The sequence below is a fragment of the Protopterus annectens genome, chromosome 1.part1, assembly GCF_019279795.1.
Source record: "Protopterus annectens isolate FY-2018-M chromosome 1.part1, PAN1.0, whole genome shotgun sequence".
Lineage (NCBI taxonomy): Eukaryota > Metazoa > Chordata > Ceratodontiformes > Protopteridae > Protopterus > Protopterus annectens.
Window position 1 is genome coordinate 534,128,076 of NC_056726.1, and position 22,314 is coordinate 534,150,389.

Consider the following 22,314-nt stretch of genomic DNA (forward strand, 5'->3'; position numbering starts at 1 on the left):
TTAGAAGCAGCTACATTGACCTCTGTCCACACCTTTACCAAACATTACAGATTGGACCATATTTCCAAATCTAGTGTGGGATTTGCCAGGGCAATGCTCCATGGAGTCCTAGAAAACAGTTCCAATCCTTCATCCTCTTCTTCCCTTTGACCTTTGGTACTTGTCCAAGGGTTTGGAATACAGCAACATGAAAATAGAAGGATATAGCATAGTTGTGTAAAATTTTACCATAACTATAGATGTCCTTTTCCATGTGGCAGTATTTCTTACCTCTCTCCTCCTGCCTTCTTCACTAAACTGTCCTTTCTTGGAGGACACTGGATTGATAATTATACTGGGACTGGGGTCCACCTGGTGCACTCAGATGTCCTTCAAGGATGCATCTGCAGTCCTTACAAATGGGTTGTCCTATCAGGCAGCCCTTCGGTCGGCCGGTTTCCAAAGTCTGGGTCTGGCCTTGGCTGGTGTCACACTTCACCCGACGTCATAGCTGCAGTTCCTCGGGTATAAAGGCATCAGCCGACGCCATTTTCCTCAGTCTTTCTTGCCGCGTGACGCCCGAAGCAGAAGCTGTTCACAAGTGCCGGTCGGTCAGAACCAGAGATTACTACTACCGAATACTACTTCGAAGACTTCTAAAAAAGCTAAGTACCCCGTTGGGGACTCTTTCTTGCCTCAGCCGATGTCAGAAAAAGTGAATAATTGTTTAACTTGTGGGAAACAAATACCTCATAAAGATTTCCACTCTTACTGCTTACCTTGTTTAGGCCCAGACCACGACGTCGCAGCTTGTCTAGCCTGTGCTTCTTTTAACCGACGGACGCTTAGACGTCGGTCGGAATTTGCTAAGCAGTTTTTTGGCTCTGATTTTGCTTATATTATGCCGTCGGATCCTCCAACTTCACAAATATCCAAAAAACGCAAGGAAAAGGACCGACACTCGCGGTCCGCGGTTTCGGCCGAAACCGCTGTTAAGCCAAACGCGAGTGTCTCGGTTTCGGCTGAAACCGAGCAAGTGGTTCTTCCTTCAGCCGAAAACATGCCTTCTACCGAGGCCTCTTCAAACCTGGTGGAATCGGCTTCTGAAATCCAACCTTCGGTTGCGGTTTCTCAGGAATTATCTGACACTATTCCCTTGGATATCTCAACTCCTGCACGTGGAGCTGCTAGGCCTCCTGTAGCCATGTCCATTAAGGCCTTTGCCAGGGCTAAAGCTACAAAAACTGTGCCTAAGACCCCTCTCACAGGCCCAGCTCCAGTTCCCAAATGCTTTCCTTGGCAGAGGATCTTATTTCTTTAATCCGGGGATCCCAACCTCATCCAGACAGGGCCTCTCATCCACCTCCAGAGAAGAGGCCTAGAGCAGAGCCCCCTGAGCCAGTGTCCACAGATGATTCCTCTGATGATTCAGATAATACAGACCCTCCAGAGGCTCCTTATTCCCCTTACGAAGACTCTGATGCTGAAGAGTCCATCCCTTCTGCCTCTCCACCTGAGGAATTTTCCTTTGGGGAAACCTTGCATGCTATGAGGGAACAATTTCAGTGGCAGGGCCAAGATTTTTCAGACTCCAGAAAAAGGCTTAGAACCTTTTTGCATTTACCACAACATAGGCCGTTAGCTATACCTCCAGTTCTTTCTGTTGTAGATGATGCATTTAATGATGCTTTTACTGCTCCTGATTCATTACCTCCGGCCCCTGCTAAGCCCGATAGGTACTACAGGGTCCCGGACTCTCATCACCATTTATACAAGGCTCCTTTTGCAGATCCCGAGACTATCTCCCAGGGGCCTAAGGCTGTAGCAACTACCTCTGCTAAAAATCCCCTCCCCTCTGAAAGGGATTCCCGGTCCTTAGAGAGATGGGGTAAAAAAGTTTACACTTCTGCGACTCTGTCAGCTAGGGCCTTGAACTGTCAATTTCATATGATTCAATATCAAGAATTTATGCTTGACCAGTTAACTAAAAAACTGTCCTCTGATGAACCTTTTGATAAGAAGTATGTTCAGGAAATGGTACATACCATTCAGCAAGTTGGTAACCATTCTTTAAAATGCGGCTATGATGCACTGGAGGCTTCCTTTAGATCAGCCATGACTGGCACAGTTATCAGAAGGCATGCATGGTTGAAAGAGCAGGCCTTACCGGACCATGTCAAATCAAAACTGTTAGATGCTCCCATGGACAAGGCCAATTTATTTGGTTCTCCTGCACAACAGGTACTGAAGAAGATGGAGGAGAAGGCAAAATCTGTACAAACAGTGAAAGATTTCTTACAGGTCCAACCTCCAAGGTTTAGCAGGAATTGGCCCTCCAAAACTTGGTCCTTTCCAGACTCCTCTAAAGCACAGAGAGGCAGGAATAGGCGATCAAGAGGCAGAAACCAATCCAGGGGTGCCTACACGGGACGCCAGTGGCAGGGTAACAACCAGCGAGGCACAGATACAACCACCACCACTGCAACAGGACAATCACAGTGACTTGGCTCTGGCACCGCCTACCAGGGAACAACTAAAAGCACCCTTAGGCGGAAAGCTAGCCTTATTCTCAATAAACTGGCATTACATCACAAGAGACAAGTGGATTTTACAGACAATAGACCAAGGCTACAGGTTCCACTTCCATACTCTACCAGGGAAGAGAGGAATGCCAAACCTACCGCCAAATCAAAAGGCAGAAGCTCTAAAACAAATATCTCAATTATTAAGGATGAGAGCTGTGGAAAAGGTACCATCTATGGAGCAAGGAAAGGGATTTTACTCCAGACTCTTCCTGGTACCAAGAAAAGAGAACAAATGGAGGCCTATTCTCGACCTGTCTGCTTTAAACACATTCCTCATTGTTCCAAAATTCAAAATGCTGACTCTACAGCAGCTTCTTCCCATGCTGGGCAAGGAGTCTTGGCTGGTAACTCTAGATCTCAAGGAGGCATACCTGCACGTCCCCATACGACCAAATTGCAGAAGATACCTCAGATTTCTTGCAGGATCAGAGCATTATCAATTCTCAGCATTGCCCTTTGGCTTATCTACTGCGCCCAGAGTGTTCACGAAATGCCTGGCATCAGTAATTGCTCACTGCAGGCTTCAGGGAATCCAAATTTACCCCTACCTGGACGACTGCCTGATACAAGCGGACAACAAAAACAAGCTAACAGAAGACTTACAAAGAGTCATTTACCTGCTACAAGCCCTGGGATATACAGTCAATATAAAAAAGTCAAGGCTGATACCATCCCAAAGAATAACCTTTCTGGGTGCAGAGCTGGACACATCAAAGCAAATGGCATTCCTAACTGCAGAAAAGCAAGAGCAACTACCTCTCTACTTCTTGGCATTAACAAAGCAGAACCATCTAACAGCAAGAAAAGTACTGCAAGCCCTGGGCTTCATGGCATCCTGCATAATACTGGTCCCTCATGCCAGACTGCATATGAGAAAGCTACAGTGGTACCTAAAGAATTTATGGTCTCAACACAAGCACAGCCTAGAAACCAAAATTCCAATAATCCCATGCCTGAAGCAAGAGTTCCTATGGTGGGCTCAGGCCTGTCAATCAAACACAGGATTGCCCTTCTACAGCATTCAACCAAGCCAAACCATCACGACGGACGCCTCAGACCTCGGTTGGGGGGCCCACATGCTGGACAAGTGCATACAAGGCTCATGGACTCAAGACCAGCTGCACCTACACATAAATCTAAAGGAAATGCTGGCAGTAAAATTGGCAATCCAGTCATTCAGACCATTTCTCCGAGAAGGTCAATTGATAAGGACAGACAACACCACAGTTGTGGTACATCAACAAACAGGGAGGCACACATTCATACCCTCTATGCCGGATGGCACTGGACCTATGGAATGTGGCTCTGAGCTACAACATTCAGTTACAAGCAATTTTTGTACCAGGAAAAGAAAACATTCTAGCAGACATATTAAGCAGGACTACCACGGATGCCCACGAATGGATGCTGCATCCGGACATCTTCAAAGCCATTACAAGAAAATGGGGACTCCCAGAAATAGACTTATTTGCATCCCCACGCAATCACCAGCTAAAGACATTCTGCACAAGGACGTACCACCCACTTGCTTGGAAGGTGGACTCCCTATCTTTCAGTTGGAAAAACCTGATAGCATATGCATTCCCACCACTTCCTTTGATGCACAAGGTGCTATTGAAGATCAAAGAGGACCATCCAAGGATCATTCTGATAGCTCCAGACTGGCCAAGGCAACATTGGTACCCATTACTAAGGAGCATGTCTCGGGAACAAATATGGACACTACCCCTGGTTCCATTGCTGTTAACACAGAACAACTTCAACATCCTGCATCCAAGCCTGAAAACTCTGCAGCTGACTGCCTGGAACATTACATAAGATCAGTTAGCCCAAATTTATCACAAAGGGTTAAAGAAATTATCCTTGAGGCTCGCAGGCCCTCAACAAGGAAAAATTATGCAGCAAAATGGAAAAGATATCTCATTTGGAGTACTGCAAAGGGAGAAGATGTGTCACTGGTAAACATAGCCAACATCCTGGAATACTTGGCAGAGCTCTTCCACACAGGCCTGTCCTATTCTTCCATCAAGATACATGCATCAGCAATTTCAGCAGAATACAGCTTGGATCCTCCTGTCTTCTCGCATCCTCTGCTCAGGCAGTTTCTGAGAGGAATTAAAAATGTAAAACCTCCTAGGAAACCACCATTGCCAGCATGGGACTTGAACTTTGTGCTAGAAAAATTGACACTTCCTCCTTTCGAACCAGCAGCAACAGCAGAATTACAATACTTATCATGGAAGACTGCTTTCCTACTGGCAATCACTTCAGCAAGAAGGGTATCTGAGCTACAGGCATTAATGGCAGTGCAACCCTTCCTGATCTTCCATCAAGATAGTGTCCATGAGAACAAATCCTACTTTTATGCCTAAGGTGGTATCCAGAGTATCTTTAAATCAGGCTATCCACCTACCTACATTCTTCCCCAACCCACCCCACAGAACAGGGGAGAAAGACTGTTGCATACCTTGGATGTACATAGACAGTTACGCTACTACCTGGACAGGACCAAGGGCAATAGAAAAACTGACCAGCTACTGGTAGCATATGCAACAGGAAGGGAAGGAAAAGCAATTTCAAAACAGACAATCTCCAAGTGGATAGGAAATTGCATTAGATTTTGATATTCCTACCATGGAAAGAAAACTCCAGAGAACATCAGGCCTCACTCTACAAGGGCTACAGCCACTCCCACAGCTTTCTTACAAGGGGTGGCTACCAAGGACATTATAGAAGCTGCTACTTGGACCTCCGTGCATACATTTGCCAAGCATTATAACTTACCTTTATACTCTAGATCCCGAGCAGGTTTTGCCACTGCTGTTTTACAAGGGATCCTAACTACACCATAATCTCTTCTTTCCTCCTCCCCTAGTTTGGCTATGGTATTCTACCCATTTGTAAGGACTGCAGATGCATCCTTGAAGGACATAGTACAGTTTTGTACCTACCATAAATGTAGATGTCCGATAGGAATGCATCTGCAGTCAGGATTACCCACCCGCCTTCCCCTCTGTGGTACTCCTAGGGTATTTACCCATCTTATAGCTAGCTGGGGGGGATCTATTATGGTGTATTTGTTTGTATATATGTACATACATGCTTATTTTTTGTGTTTGTTCTCTACTATTTGGAAACATTGGCATTTATCCAAATTTTGGCATCTGGGGCAAGAAACACTGAGGAAAATGGCGTCGGCTGATGCCTTTATACCCGAGGAACTGCAGCTATGACGTCGGGTGAAGTGCGACACCAGCCGAGGCCCGACCCAGACTTTGGAATCCGGCCGACCGAAGGGCTGCCTGACGACAGGACAACCCATTTGTAAGGACTGCAGATGCATTCCTATCGGACATCTACATTTATGGTAGGTACAAAACTGTACTTTCTGAGGTATTGTATGTGCAGATGTCATTTTTATGGCCCACGTTCCCTTGGGCAATGTCACATTCTATGTACCTTGCAGTGATTTGAAGCTTTTGAATACTGGCCAGACATTCGGGTAGCAAGAGAGGATAACCCAAGGGTTTGGAATATTGCAACATAGATGGTTGTGGTAAGATTTTACGCAACTATTCTTTCTTACCAGAACAATGGATTTATCTGGTCTCTGTTTAGACACCAAAACATCCCATCTTCCCCCTCCAAAGTATCTTTTTCAAAGGGTCCTATAGGAATTTCTCAGCTGTTATTCCCTCTACAGTTTCTATGATGTAATGTGGCCTATCTTTATGCAGAGATATGTCTGAAATGTTCCTTACTCAATTTGACATTCCCCCCAGTAGAGCAGGGGTTTGTGGGACAGGACAGAGGACTTGTTTGAGCTTGTAAGGAGAGTCCTTGACAGAAAATAAGGCACCAAGTTAACCAGTCCAGCTGTTCTTCTGGCCTGAAACCAAATAAATATATCATTGTAGTAAGTATATAACTTAAAGTTTCAAGATAAATCATGTGCTTTTTGTTTCCTGATGTACTTCATTATGTTTATATAAAGCACACCCACTCATCAGGCATAATTTTGTGTAGAAAATCCATTTTTAATACCAGCTTAAAAAAATTGATTTTAAATTGTCTGCCATTTGTGAATATAAAATGCTGATGTCTGTTAAGTTATTTAAAGATGGCTAGGCTTGTGTGTTGTATTACTTGTGTAATCTGAAGTACTAAACACAGGAGTTTAATGTGTTATAATGGTAGATGTTTTGCAACATAGCTACTGTAATGTTCCTTTTCTTTCCCCTTCCAGACTCTTGGGCCACTGGGAAGAAGCTGCTAGAGATCTTGCTATGGCTTGTAAGCTAGACTATGATGATGAGGCTAGCAGCATGCTGAAAGAAGTTCAACCTCGAGTAAGCAACTAAGGATTTTTTTTCTGTATACATTTGTTGGAGTGCTTGAAATTACTTTGTCATAGTGACTATGAACTGATAAGCAGTGCAGTAAAATTTTCTAAATGAATGAGCTTATATTTTGACTCTTTCTGAATATTGAGGAACAAAGTCTGCTGCGAGTACCTGCTGTAGATTCCCGATTGTCCATATTAATGTGTACCAGAAGATCCAAAAACAATATGCGGGTATCATTTCACTGAAAGCATTACAGAACATCTCTCCATTACCGTGAAGAGTTCTCCCATGCCTTTCGCTGTCTCTGTATTGCAGAATTAAAGCACTAACATTCCCCCAAGTATGCCAGAGTATACATTTCCAGTTCTAGCCACCCATTTTCTGCTGACCTGCTTTATCCTTTCTAGGGTTGTGGGGATCCCAGTGCCTGTCAGTGGACCTAAGCCTTCAAAGCTGTTTCTGAGTAGGGTGCTAGTCTGTCAGAAAACATGCACACTCATTCATTTGCACAGTGCATGAATTCTTATTGGCTATATGCAAGGTTGTCTATGGACCTTCATGTCTTTTGAGAGGAATTTGGAGCACCCAGAGAAGTCCCATGAGAATATGGGGAAGAGAATCAAACCGGAGAACCCAGAAAATTTTTAGGCAATACCTTTGAAATTAACAGTAAGGATAATTTTATGAGAACTACTAGTCTAGTAAATCTGCAGTTCTGTTGTATGCTTTTTCTAGTGCTGGCAGCATTTGTTGATTTTCTTGCATGTAGAAGCAGTACTTCCATTTGCCCTGCAATTGGTGCTTGTACAGAGAGCTATCAGAATTAGGTATTGCCATACCCTGTTGCCTTTAGCAGTCCTAGCTGCTTTCGTCCTGGGTTTGTTCCAGCTGTCTGGTGTGCTGCACATCTAGATGACAGCTCAGTGTCTGTGATAACAGTCCAGATGCTATATTTAGTTTGACTTCCAAATAACATGCTGCCACCCCAGTGAATGTGGAGTATGTGTATACCCTTACCTTCATAAGTAAAAATACTGCATTTTGTATCGCAGTCAAGTTAGCTAGGCAGCTGCTTTACCCCTAGTTCCTTTATTCATGTTAGTCATAAACAACAAATTATTTCTACCTGGCTTCTCTCCTAGTCTTCAAAGTTATGATTCACCCCCATGCCAGACCCAAAAATACCTGCATCTTCTCTCACTCTGTTAACTCCAATCATTTCTTCCATTTGACCAACCCCCCTGGGGAACTTCTTGATTTTTTTTTCAAATAATAAAAGCTCTGTTTTTTCAGAAAAGTACTCCATTCCCAACACACACACACACACACACACATATATATATATATATATATATATATATATATAAAATCAAATGCCCTGCTAATACCCCAAGAATACAAACATCCTTTGACTTAGGTGTAAAGTTATTTTACCAATCACAATTTTCTCAGTTTAAATTATTATGCATTAAGTGCTTTAACCATCATGTTTTCATCTTTTTCATCATCTGACAAAAAAAGGCATGACAAGCCTACTTTCATTAACCCATTTCCATGAGAACAATAATCCTTCCTTAAATGCTGATGAGTTTGCATTTTTGTATTGCTCAGTTTTTATCCTCATAATCTTATTGCTTTGCCAAATTCCAAATTACATTCAGAACAAATGCAAGGTTAAATAATTTAGTATTTTATTTTTTAGGGCAAGTTAATTTCCACTGAATTATTTATCAAACACTTCATTAATGCAAAATCTGTATTTAAAAAACTAATTTTGCTTGTAACTCTGGTTTGCCAGTGAATGTTATTTTCATAACATGCCAGCCAATGGGCACACCTTTAATCACTAGATACAATAGCAAAAGGTATGCTATACAGATGACTTTCAAACATGAATAACAGTCCCTTCTATTTTTTCTTAAAAAGCAGTGTGTATGTTATTTACATTAGCCATGTCTCCATCAAGAACTAGTCGCTTTCTTGCATCCGCGTTGGTGTGCGTGCATGCAATGCATGCAAGGTCCGCGTTAAAGGAGAAGACATTTATATTACAAAGTGAACACTTTTTTATGGTCAACCAGCAACTTTAAAAGTGGGAGGGCACTCATCCCCCTTGCTCTAAGGTTCTGGTGCCCTAGAGACTCCGTTCATCATTGCAAGCCAAAAAAAAAAAGCAGAGCAACGGCTGCTCATTGCGGAACAGTGGGTTTAATCGATCACACATGCAGAATGTTCCGCACAATCCGGAGCACTTGGCTGATCAGATGTAGGGTACATTTCTGGGCTTGGCAGCCCATTTTGTATTGGATGGAGAAATGCAGTGAATGGTAGCAAAGTGTTTTATTTAATTCCACCTCAGCACGCCTGTTGTTTTAGGGTTTGTATTGTATGATTGAACACTAGAAATACCGAATGATCTGTTATCGAACCCAAATGCACAAAACCACAGAATTTCGAAGGAACAGATGAGCAAATTTTTTCCCATAGAAAAAAATTGCTGAGTCCAAAAAAAAAGAATGTACAGGCAACACAAAGTGTGGGGCTGTGCCCCCCACCTTAAATATACCAACTCCGAGATCGCACCACAGTGAAGAAGACAGCAAAGTCTGGAGAATGGCACAGCAATTTTTTTCCCTGAGAAAAAATTTGCTGATCCGTTCCTTCAATATTCTGTGGTTTCGTGCATTTGGGTTCGACAAATGAGTGTTTGCTATTTCTAGCATCCGCACATGTAATAGGAACCCGTTGTTTTATTGCTGTCCAGCAGAGAATCAAATGTCCCATTTGCCTATCTACCAGCTAAGCTTCCTTCCTCATTCACTTCATGAGAGGAAGACTTAATTAGCTGACTGAGGGTTGCTCCATTGTCTGTTATCCTTTGTAACACGTCCTTTTTTTCCAGAATAACAACATTGCCAACACTGTTAATTCATAGATGTAGTTATAATGTTTAACAGAAGTAAAATTGAAAACCTGCACCCTCATCCAGCATTTGTACTTGCCACATTATTGGTAGCCTAATTACAGTAAATAAGAAATTAAATCTCTGTAATGCCCATTGCATTTATTCACCCCATCCATATTGCCATGTTCTGTCAACATAAGAAACGTGTATTCAGTATAGCCAAATGGTATATGCTTTCTGGTCCAAAGAACCCTCATTTTTCATGATAAAATAAAGAAAATGGTGCACAGGCTTCATTTCATTGTGACCCACCACTGCAGATCACGGTTGCCTAACCACATAACTTATACAGACCCTGCAGAATATTGATCTTCCTTGTTGTTTAGGGACATGGTTCTCTCTCCTTGGCAGCTGTTTACTGAAGAAATTATAATTTTTACATTTCTTGGGACTTTGAACATGAAGAATCAAGGTTGTGAGCTTCATTTCATCTTGTAGTCCTGAGCTTGATTCCTTCAGTCTCCACTTGAATATGTTGTACAGCTGCGAGCACGTTACCAGATAGTGTTAGTGGGGTCATAACCTTTTTGGACAGCCTGGTTAAAACATATAACTTAACATTTTGAATTCAGATTGTTAATGTAGTGTCTGGATGACCACTTTATAAACTATACTGTTATGGTAATTACGCAGCTACTATGAAACCCCCTTTTTGAAATAAATTGCGTTGTAATCGCAAGACTTTCTGATTTTAGGACCCCAGGAGGAATATTCTGATGATGCAAGTCTAAGGTCCTATTTGATGTATTCTGTGGTTAGCTTCATCCTTCCCACCAGTCTGGAATCTGCATCTCTTTCTGGAAGTTCACCAACACTGTGCTTCAGTTTTTGCTGCTGACTCTGTCTGGATGTTGGTCTTTTCTCACTAGTGTCCACCCCCACTCCCAGATTTCCATATACTCAGAGTAAGCGAAGTTTGTAAAAGGGAAATTAATGCAGTTCGATTACTTTTATATAAATGTAAATTTTCTATGAGACAAGTGAAAATTCAATAAAGATGTTTAAAAAACAAATCTTGAAAGGGGGGTTTCTTGCATAGAAGAGTCCTTAGTGCTCATTGAGTGGGCTGGTGTTTCGGTATCATATTTTGCTTTGAGGATCATTTGGGGCGTCATCTGTAGCTCTGCATTGTCTGTGGAAGTTTCCTTTAACTGGGTTTGAATTTCACTGCAGGCCTCTTCCTCCTGGGAACCTAAGCTGTGGAAGAGGTTCAAATGGCCATCACCATGGAGGGTGCATCCATGGTATTTTCTCTGCCTCCATAATCACCTCAGCTGTGGGTCCTTCCAGCCTTATCCTGGCAAACAGACTGAGGGTTTTCTAGCCTGTATCTGCTTCATCCAAGCTCATGTCTTTGGTCCTAATTTAGGTGGAACCCACTAGGTGAGGGGCCTGTTCATGGTTAATTGCAAACGTACAAATTCAGGAAGTTTTTTTAGTATTGGTGAGAGTTTGAGTTGAAGTCATCAGCACTGTCAGCCATAGGCCTCTTGTTTTAGCCTGTACATTCGAGAAGTAGATTTCAAACAATAGGGGCTCCACTACAGATCCCTGTGGAACACCACTGGTTATGAGTCTGCTGGTGGAGGTAGTAAGTACTCTGTTTTGACTGTGTGCGTTGTGTGTGACTCAAGTTTGCAACCCACCTAACAATATACAGAGTGATCCAGCTGGGTGAGTTTATCAATGTCCGAGTAGGGAATAGTGTCAAAGGCCTTGGCCAAGTCCAGGTTGGGCGTATGCACAGAATTGCCTTCATCCAGGGCTTTCGTGACTGTCTCAGTCCACCAAGTTCGAGGCAGGCTCTCCCTTTAATAAAGCCAAATTGGGTTGGGTTGAGTGTTTGGCGATTTCCTATATCTTTGATAAGGTCCTTGATTATTCCTTCCATAGCCTTGCAGATTAGGCTGGTCAGGCTTATGGGTTTGTAGTTTCCAGTGTCAGTGGAGACACCTCCTTTATGTAACAGGATGATGGTTGCTGTTTTCCATTCAGCAGGTGTGGCTTTCGTGTTAGGACACAAATAAGAGTCTTCGTGGGTTTTGTTCAAGCAGCTTTATTATATACAAATACATTACTGTTGACTATTGACTGTAACTTGTATGCAATTAATGACTGTGATCATGCATGCTTACTCCCTAGCTTCTTCTACAAAATGGCACTAAGGTTGTGCACATGTGCGGGTTATATACGTCCATTTGCAGCCTCGCATGCTTAAAGATGTAAGCACACACACTTTACACTCTGATCTACATCCTCCCTCTGAGAAATGGACCGTGCAGTTATGAGACTGTTTGGCATGCAGAACTCACGGGTAATCTGTAGACATGCATTATACGATATTAAACATATAGTTATGTACAATCAAGTCCACATTGCTGCATATTTCACACTTGGTTTGGACACTCGTCCACATCGTGTGACATAAAATTGAAATTAGATTTAGCAAGTGGGACAGTTTCTGCAAAATGGTTGACCTGTGGATTGTTCAAATCACTTTCTGGAACAGAATCAGACTTTAGAACACATTCTAGTCTGGAAGCAGTTTCTGACTCATTTCTTTCTGTGATGCAATCTCTAAACCAATGTTGCTGCAATGATGATGATGATGGCTCTGGTACAGGAAGAAGATGTTTGCGATTCCTCCTATACTCCATTCCTTCGGAATTTACCAAGTAAGATCTCGGCCCAGCACAGATGCCTGTAATCTGTTCTATTCGATCAAATCCTTTAGTTGTCTGAATTCGTACAGTCTCTCCTTCCCTCAACAGACAAAGTAATCTGCTCAATCTGTTGTAACTAGATTTTTGGATAATACGCTTCTTAAACAATTGAGCCTTAGTGGCTTTAGTGTTCTTCGACTTGGGCTGCACCAAACTTGAAGTAGGTAGCATAATTCTAGTTTACCTGGAAAGTAGTCTTTGAGCAGGTGAGCCAAGAATATTATCACAAGGTATGCTTCTAAGATTAAGCAAATTCAAGAACACATCAGTGTTACACTTTGACCCTTCAAGTAATTGCTTTGCACTCTGTACTGCTCTTTCAGCTGGATCACTGGATTGAGGATATTCAGGACAACTAGTGATATGTACGAAGTCACATTCCCCTGCATATTCCTGAAACAACTAGCTAGCAAATTGAGTATCATAGTCAGAAAAATGTTGGTGTGGATTACCATGAACTGAGAAACGATGCTTCAACTTAGTAATAGCAGTTGAGGTTAAGTTTGGTAGTAGATCAAGCTCAAACCAATTTGAATAAGAGTCTGCCAAAACTAAGTAGTTGATTGTTCCACTCAATAACAGTTGCTACAGTAGACCAAGGTAGTTCAGAAATTGGACTTTGCAGTTGCAGAGAGAACTGCTTCAGCGGTCTGGTACTATTGCATACTGAACAAGTAAAAATAACTCCAAGGTCTTTCGATAATGAACTATGTCAAGAATATAAATGGCAATGCTCAGATCTGCTCTGAGCTACAACAGAATGGCATTAAATATGCTGATCCCAAGGATATTGCCAGTATCCTGGCAGATCGATTCAATGCCAGCTTCACCTCCCTCTCACCCCCTAAATGTCCCATCTCAATACCAAAAGATTGCCAAATTCCAGTAATAACGGCCACACAGGTAAAGAAACGCACTCTCCTAAGCTAAGAATACAGCATCCATGGGACCAGATGACTTCCTGGGCTGTGTACTACATGAACTACAAAATTAACTGGCACCTCACCTAAGTGTCTTGTTTAATCATAGCCTCACCTCAGGCTTTGTGCACACTGAGTGCACAGCTACAGTTATCCCACTCCACAAGGAGGGATCCACCTTGGATCCTGGGAACTACTGCCCCATCAGTCTGACGAGCCTGATCTACAAGGCCACGGAACGTATTATCATGGAACTTATAAACAAAGACAATGGCAACCTTCAAACACTGGACCCCACCCAGTTTGGGTTCGTGAAGGGCTGATCTAGTCTCCTGAACCTGATTGACTTCTTCGAATCAGTCCCCAGAGCTGTAGACGAAGGTAAGGCGGTCCACACAGCCTATCTGGACCTCGCCAAGGCCTTTAACACCTCCCCCATTCTGGAATCATAGACTTAGTAAGCTGGGCATTAATCCCTACATCACTCGATGGGTTGCCAACTGGCTTACTGACAGAACCCACATTGTAAAAGTAGCCTACTCCAAATCCAGCTCCAGACAAGTGGAGTACCTCAGGGTTCAGTCCTGGGACTGCTCTTGTTTAGCATCTACTCCTCTGAAGTACAGGCCAACACTAAGGGACTCTGGCTAACAAAGTTTGCAGATGACTGCAAACTGGGAGCCATTATTGAATCCCCAAATGATGTGGATACTGTACAAAAGATCCTTACAGAAACAGATGCTTGGTGCCAGAGCCATGGGCTCAAGCTGAATGCCAAGAAATGTATAGTTATCCCCTTTGGGGGAAAAAACATGTAATTGTGAATTACCACATAGGTGGCAGTACACTAAACACCAAAAGTGTGATAAGAGATTTAGGGACCCATGTGGACAGTGGTCACACCTTCGATAACCACATCGCCGCAACAGTCAGGAAATCCTATATGGCACACCTAATCACTAAAGGCTTTTCATCCAGAAAAAAGTAGGTCATTGTCCCACTGTACTCATCCCTCATTAGAATCCATTATAGAATACAATGCCCCATTTGGTATGTACCTCTCAAGACATCTGCAACAACTGGAAAGGCTGCAGAAATACCTCACTAAAAGAATCCCAGGGCTAAAGCAGATGCCCTATGCTGCTGACCGCCTTAAAAAAACTCCAGCTATACTCTGTGGCATATCATCTACTAAGAGGTGATCTCTACTTCACATACAAGGCCATGTCAAACCCAGAGCTATTGGACATTATACACTTAAAGAAATCCCAATCCCTCAGAGCCACACGCTCCAGTGATCTAAACCTTATCACAATAAATAAAATATGCTGGGAGGGGATAGGTTCCTGGCCCAGAGACTCCCCAGACTCTGGAATAGACTGCCCATACATGTCAAGCCGAGCGCCTCTTTGGCCCTCTTCAAAAGGAACCTTGACGATTGGATGGGTGAAAGGAAATTCACCCCAGGGATCACATCAGTCGCCCTGCTAGACAGGGTCCAGGGAAGTAAATAGTGTGGGAAGAAATAGCCAGGGAATTGTTATGGCTAGGCTTCTATAGCCTAGTACTAACCTATGAAGGTCAAATTACTAATTCTCATGCTCTTCTCTTAGTGGACGTTGTTCCTGGGTGATCACAGTGCAAAATCTGAGTAGATCTTTGTTGTAAGGAAGCAAGAACAACAATTTTAGGACCTTAGAAAATAATGCCGTCTTCTATCAACAATTCATCTCTGTAAGGAAAATACGCTTGCACCTCAGGTGATGAACTAAATTACTTTGACAGCCATCCAACACCAACATTTAGTGACTGAGCTGCTGAGAAATTGGATCATTCTGAGTATGATCTCTTAACTCATCTCCAGTGGTGGAAAAATTATGCACTGACATCACGTCAGTCAAAAATCTCTGCATCAAGCCGCTAGGTCACATCTCTAGGAGGTCTGGACAAAGCATCAACCAGATAAAGTAACTTTCCCCTAGTGTAGACCAATTTGAAACTGAACCGCTGCAATTTGAGCATCACTCTCTGCAATCTCCCTGGAGCGGAATGCATAGGCTTCTTTACAATAAGTGACTAAAAGTTAATCTGTTTCAGTCTGAATAACTCGACCATAATATAATCATGAAACTTGGTGCATGCAGATACTATGGCCAAATGTTCCTTCTCAATTTGAGCATACTGCATCTGTTTACATTAGCCTTCTAGATGCAAAGGCTACTGGTCTGCCCCCTTAAAGTAGAAATGCACATAGGCCAAATTTTGAAGCATCACAGGAAAGAGTAACTGGTTTGTGCACATCATAGTATCGTAACGTAGGTGGGATGGCAATTTTCTGCTTAAGATCTTCAAATGTCTTCTGATGATCCAACCCTGACCATGCAACATTTTTGCATATTAGCTCTTTTAAAGATGCTGGTAACTCACTGAAGTCTGGTATAAATTTGCCTAAATAGTTGACCATGCCCAGAAAATGCTGTAAACTTTGTACATTGTCTGGCGCTGTCATCTCCTAAATAACTGCTTGCTTGGTCTGGTCAGGTCTCAAAACCTGTACTTGTAAACAAATGTCCTACGTATGTAACTTCTGCAAGTCTGAATTTGCACGACAAAGGATTGAGCTTTAAGTTCACTTCTCGTGCTCTGTCTAGAACTTTTTCTGTCATGCTCTGCTTCACCATTGCCTCCAGCCAATAGATTGTCTATTGTTATAGCACATGGATAAACCTGAAAGAATTTGCTCCATTGCATGCTGGAAGACTTCACTTGCAGAATTTATTGCAAGTGGCATCCTTAGATATCTGTATCTGCCAAACTGAGTACCAAAAGTAGTTAGAAATGAGGATTTGCGATCAAGCATTACTTGCCGGAATGAACTCTGTGCATCCAAAACAGAAAATACAGTGGCATTTGGTATTAGAGCTGCAACGGTGCGCATTGGGTGATACGGTCTTAATGCTTTGTTCAAATCTCTTGGGTCAATGCATAATGTCCTTCTATTCATATACTGCTGTATCCATAACATGAGAGTTTGCCTCTGGTCAGCTTGCGTACATCTAGCCATTTTACAAAAGATAGACGCTACTGCAAAGGTGCGTGTGACGTCCTGCATCTGTCTGCTGATGTTCATAAACAGAGTCTGGTACAAAACGGGCAGCATGCACCTACCTCAGAACTTTTCTGCTGCTTGTGTGACTGCCAGCTCCAGTCATAGCTCCTTTGGAAAAGTGTGTCTTGTGCGACTTCAGATAAGCACCCCATAGGGGGGTTTGATTACCTTTTTGCTACTGTTTTGGGTTTTCATGGCTGGTAGAAAGGGCAATTGTAGATGTGGAAGGCAGATTCCACATAAGGACTCACATGAGCTCTGCCTGTTTTGTTTAGGCCGAGAACAGGGCCACACTTTTGATATTTGTCAGGCCTTCGTCCCCAAAGCCCTTTGAAGTCACCTTGCAGCTTTAAATCTTTACTTAGAGAACCAGCGACTCAAACATCTGACTAAAGAAATGGAACACATGTCAGGTTCCTCGGATGAGCTGCCAGTCAAAAAGGCCAAAAAATTGTGGCGTGAATAGACTCCTGCACCCTCTATTCCCGACATACCTCTCAAGGCATTGAAGACCTGAAGGCGGAGACTGAATCCTTGGGATCTTCCTTTGGCAGATACCCAGGAGGGAGGCCATCAAAGAAGCCACTGGCATGTCCCAGAGAGAATCTCTGGCATCCAAATCGGTCGCTGGGGAGGAACCTAGGCTAGTCATTTCCGAGCCCCCATGTGGGGTTTCTCATGTTCACGAAGATGTTTCCTTAGACATTGTGGAGTGCCGCTCAGCATCCGGCCCTCCGTCACTACATAGCATCTCTGATACGACAGAATCCCACAAAAAGAAGCAAAAGACTAAGCAATATTGCTCCTTCTCCAACTCCAGCTTCCTCCAACCAGGCACCTGACTAGCAAGCCTTTACTCAAGACCTTCTAAACGCATTCCTTGCCTTACGCCAAGCCTCTGGTCTGGCCCAGTCCCACCCCCACCCCGAAGGTGAAACTTTTTTTCCGACGTCTCCACTGAAGAAGAGGATTCATCAGGGAATGAATCCCTTACTTTCACTTCACAAATTGCATCCCTCTGGGGTACACTTCCCCAGAGGGAGGAGTATAATGGCACAGATTCCCAAGGGGAAGATAATACCTTTGGGGAGACTATTGGTCAGATGAAAGACTTTTAAGTGGGACAGCAGCCAGGTCACCCAAAAGAGGTATTATGACCTTTTACAAATGGAGTCTCCTAACCTGTCTGCTGTGCCTCCAGTGCATCCTGCTTTCTTGGATGCCTCTGTAAACTCAGATCCCCCTCCCCCAAGTGCCCAGACAGGTTTTGTAAAGTTCCTGAGGATGCAAAATTTCTTTACAAGGCTCCTTCTGCAGACCCTTCCGTCATTACTGTGGCTGCAGATAAAACCTCCCAAGTTACTCCCTTCCACCTCCCTCCTTCCCTCTGACAGAGAGCAGATTAATGGAGCGCCTAGGCAAAAAGTCTACACATCTGCTACTTTAGCAGTGAGATCCATAAACTACCAGACTCACATGGCCAAATACTCGTCTCTTTCTGATGTGGCTAAACAACTGGGGGACCTCCCTGCCAAGGCTAAAAAATCTACTCTCCTGAATTCCTGCACTGAAGTAACTACTGCACCATAACTGTACTTGATAGAATGCGTAGAGGCCTCAAATAGAGCTGCTACGTCGGGGTCTGTCATCAGGAAATATTCCTGGCTAAGGTTGCAGCCTCTCACTGATGACTAACTAAACTCCTGGATGCTCCCTTGGACAACAAAGCTCTGTTTGATTCAACAGCTGCTGAACTTTTCAAGGCCTTTCAAGAAAAGGGGTAAGTAGCTGCAGGATCTGGGACGCATTTGTGTCTGGTTCCACGTTTTCAATGGAACTACCCTGCCAAAACCTCCTTTGTGAGAAGATCTGTCAGACAGATGCCACACAAAGGCAAGAGGGATTCCAGGAAGCAGTCCTCTAGGTTTGCTCCCTATACTCCTCCCAAACTACCCTTTCAGGCTAAGCCTGGTAGCCTGTGACTACCAGGCATTGGATCCAGACATGCCCCCTCTTTCCATGCGTCTCTCTCTGTCCTTCCCTGTTTGCAGTCTGGTTACCCAGGACTCTTGGGACCTCTCTGTAATAAAACCGGGATACTTCATGGTATGGGAATCCAGACCTACTCCCAAAGGCATTGCACATCCCCCTCAAGACCATCTGGCTTCCTTTACCCCATGTTCTACAGGAACTCCTCGCACAAGAAACAATTCAAGAGGTACCTTCTCATGCAAGAGGAAATGGATTTTACTCCAGGATGTTCCTGGTTCCCAGTAAAGAAAGTCCCTGGAAAGCAGTCCTGGATTTGTCCCATCTCAACACCTTCCTTCAGGTACCCTCCTTTTCTTCCCCTGATCCTCCCCCCAGGCCTTCTAGGTATCCTTGAATGTAAAGGGCGCCTACTGACAAATCCCAGTCCAGCCCCTCTTAAGGAAATTCCTTTGCTTCTCAGTGGGTTCTGCACACACTTTCAGTTCTGTGCTTTGCCATTTGGTCTCTCTCCGGCCCCAAGAGTGTTCACAAATTACCTAGCACCAGCCATGGTTTTTGCCAGAGCAAGGGGGAATCCAACTCTTCCCTTATCTAGACTATGTCCTGATACAGGCCCTGTCTGTTCAAATAGTCCTCCAACACCTAGACTTCACTGTCCCTCTTGAAAAGTCTGGGGTTTACTATAAACCTCAAAAAAATCATCCCTGATATCCTCACAGGATCATGTGTTCCTAGGATGCAGGATCCTAACAGAAAAAAATGATGGGCTGTCTTCCCCCAGAAAAAAAAATTCTCTCACTTATTTCAAGGGGTTGGTCCCTCTCAAAGCCCTGTCAGCCAGGGAGTTTATCAGGCTCCTGGGAATCATGGTCTCCACCATCCCCATGGTACCTCTTCCCAAGCTACACATGAGGAAATTCCAGTGGTACTTGAAAGCAGTCTGGAAACTTCTGCACCCCCTGGAGGTCATGGTTCCCATGCTTCCATGCCTTTCCAGAGAATTGAATTGGTAGATAACCCAGATAAAAGCCAACTCAGGCTTGCCCATACAGCCCCTTCCCTTCAAGCAGGACCTGTTCACAGATGCTTCAGACATAGGTTGAGGAGCAACCTTAAGAGAATGGAGAGTGAGAAACTCATGGACCTTAACCCAACACAAAGAGCACATCAGTATCAAGGAGTTAAGAACCTTGATATTAGCCCTCCAAATTTTCAAAGATGGTTTCCTGCCAGGCACGCTGAGATGGTGCACAGATAATACCACTGTGCTGTAGTACATCAACAAAGAGGGGGAGCTAGGGTCCTACCTCCTGTGCAGGTTGGCTCTGCAGGCATGGGAAATCACCACAGAGGGAAAAGTCAACATTCTATGCATCTACGTACCTTCAGCAGACAATGTGATGGCAAATACTCTGGCATCCATTTGTGTGATTGAGTCATGGTCCTGCTTAAATGGTGGTGTTCCTGGACCTGGTCCATCGATGGGGTATTCTGGATGTTTGCCTCCCCATGAGCAGACAGCTTCCAGCCTTCTGCTCCAGGGTATCGCATCCCAAAGCATGGAGAGTGGATGCTCTTTCATTTCCTTGGAAGGGGGGATGTACGCTTATGCATTCCCCCTTCCATCTCATACATAAAGTTCTGCTGCAAATTCAGAAGGAACAACCACAAATCTTGGTGGTGACCCCCCTATTGGGCAAAGCAACATTGGTTCCCCCCTATTGCACCATCTAGCCAAGGGCAATTACAAGTTACCCCACCAGATGGACCTGCTCACACAGGAAGAGAATGCTCTTACACCCCCCAACTCTGCACTCTGAACCTTACATTGTGGGTGATAGGGCATTAATTCCTTTCAGATATCTATACACAGTGGACGTGCTTCAGGTTTTGCAGGAGGCCAGAAACCAACTACCAGAAAATCATATCTGTTCAAGTGGAAGAGATTTTATGTATGGTGTCAAAAACACAATTTGCAACCACTGGCAGTAGAACCTCCAGTGGTCTTGTCCTACCCATGTGAATCGATGTCTGGACAGTCTTATTCTTCAGTTAAGGCTCACTTATCTGCCATCTCAGCATGCCTTCCACTCGCCCACCTCTGGCTTCTAGGTTAGAAGTTATTTTTGAAAGGAGTTCTACACATTAGACCTCCAAGGAAACCCATTCCTCCTCCTCCTTGGGGTCTAAATTTTGTTCTGGAAAAGTTGACACTGCCACCCTCTGAGCCAGCCGAAGACTGCTCTTTCCAACACTGTACATAAAAAACTGTACTCTTGGTGGCCATTACTTTAGCCAGAAGGGTTTCTGAACTGCAAGCCCTCATGGTCTCGCATCCTTTTACAGTTATCCATAAGGACGGGGTGTGTTTACATACTTAACCCATCCTTCATGCCCAAAGTGGTCAATGAGCTTTCCTTGAATCAAGCCGTTAACCTTCCGACTTTCTTCTCCTCAAAATCCTGCTGAAAGAATCCTACATTCCTTGGATGTACATAGACAACTCTGATGCTATTTGGCCAAGACCAAATCCATCTGTTAATGGGAAAGGCTCTGTCTCCTACTACCCAAGAGGCCCTGGGACACCCTGTTTCCAAGCAAACCATATCCTCTTGGATTTTTATAACCATCTCCTTTTGCTATGCAGCCCATGGCAGAAGACTTCCCTTCCCCATTAAGGCACACTCCACTAGGGCAGTGTCCTCTTCTGGGGCTTTCTTTAAGGGTTTGGATACAGCTGCCATTTTAGAAACAGCTACATGGTCCTCTATCCATACCTTCACCAAACACTATAAGTTGGACATAATTTCTAGAGCCAGATCAGGGTTTGCTAGAGCCATCCGTCATGGCTTTGTGGAAAATGTTTCTATTCCTCCCGCCAAATCTTTAACAGGGCTTTTGCGCTCTCCCTTATGTTATGGTTACAGCCGCATATGAATAGGAGGACATAGTATTGTTCTGTAAAATCTTACCATAACTTTAGATGTCCTTTTCTATATGCTGCTGTATAGTTTCCCACCCTGCCCTTCCCCGTGACACTTGCCTGACTCCCGAGTACCCACTCCCATAGTCGCTGATTCCGGCGGCATACATTTCTGAGGTATGTGCGTGTTGACGTCCGATGTTCTTTGTGTTTCACTTTTGTAGTCATTACATTTGGGTAATCTGCTGGCAGGTTGCCCTCAGTCAACCTGAATAACAAAGTCTTGGGTCCTACATCGGTTGCTGTCTCCTCTTCCATGACATCAGGGGAATAAAACATTTAGCCGACGCCATTTTATTCAATCTTTCTTGCAGAGTGGTGCCCGAAGCAGAAGCAGTTCGCAAGTGCCGGTTGGCCGACTCCTGAAATTTTTGCATTCGAGTTTCAGAACCGAAGTTTTCAATTAAAGCTAAGTACCCCATTGGGGAAACTTTGTCTTGCTCCTTACCGATGTCAGTAAAAGTTAATTGCATTGCTTGTGGGAAGCCAATACCTCAGAAGTATTTTCATTTGTACTGTAATCCTTGCCTAGGCCCAGATCATAACGTGCCTTGCTGTCAGTTTTGTGCTAGATTTAACCAAAGCACTAAGCGTTGGTATATTTTTGCTTCAAAATATTTTGGATCCAGATTTAATTACCCTGAAATGTTGTTGGATAGCAATCAGACTACCGGAGTTCACCAAAAACGCAAAGAAAAAGACAGACCGTCGA

General features: G+C 43.8%; 1 protein-coding gene across 2 annotated transcripts in view; it reads left to right on the plus strand.

The window, feature by feature from the left end:
* ST13 (ST13 Hsp70 interacting protein) overlaps positions 1 to 22,314 on the plus strand; it is a 1,818,146-nt gene that overhangs the window by 1,169,409 nt on the left and 626,423 nt on the right. For both annotated transcript variants that reach the window (XM_044076553.1, XM_044076561.1), the window contains exon 8: positions 6,811 to 6,913. In XM_044076553.1, the coding sequence (XP_043932488.1) occupies positions 6,811 to 6,913 (103 nt within the window). The remainder of the gene's footprint in view (positions 1 to 6,810; positions 6,914 to 22,314) is intronic.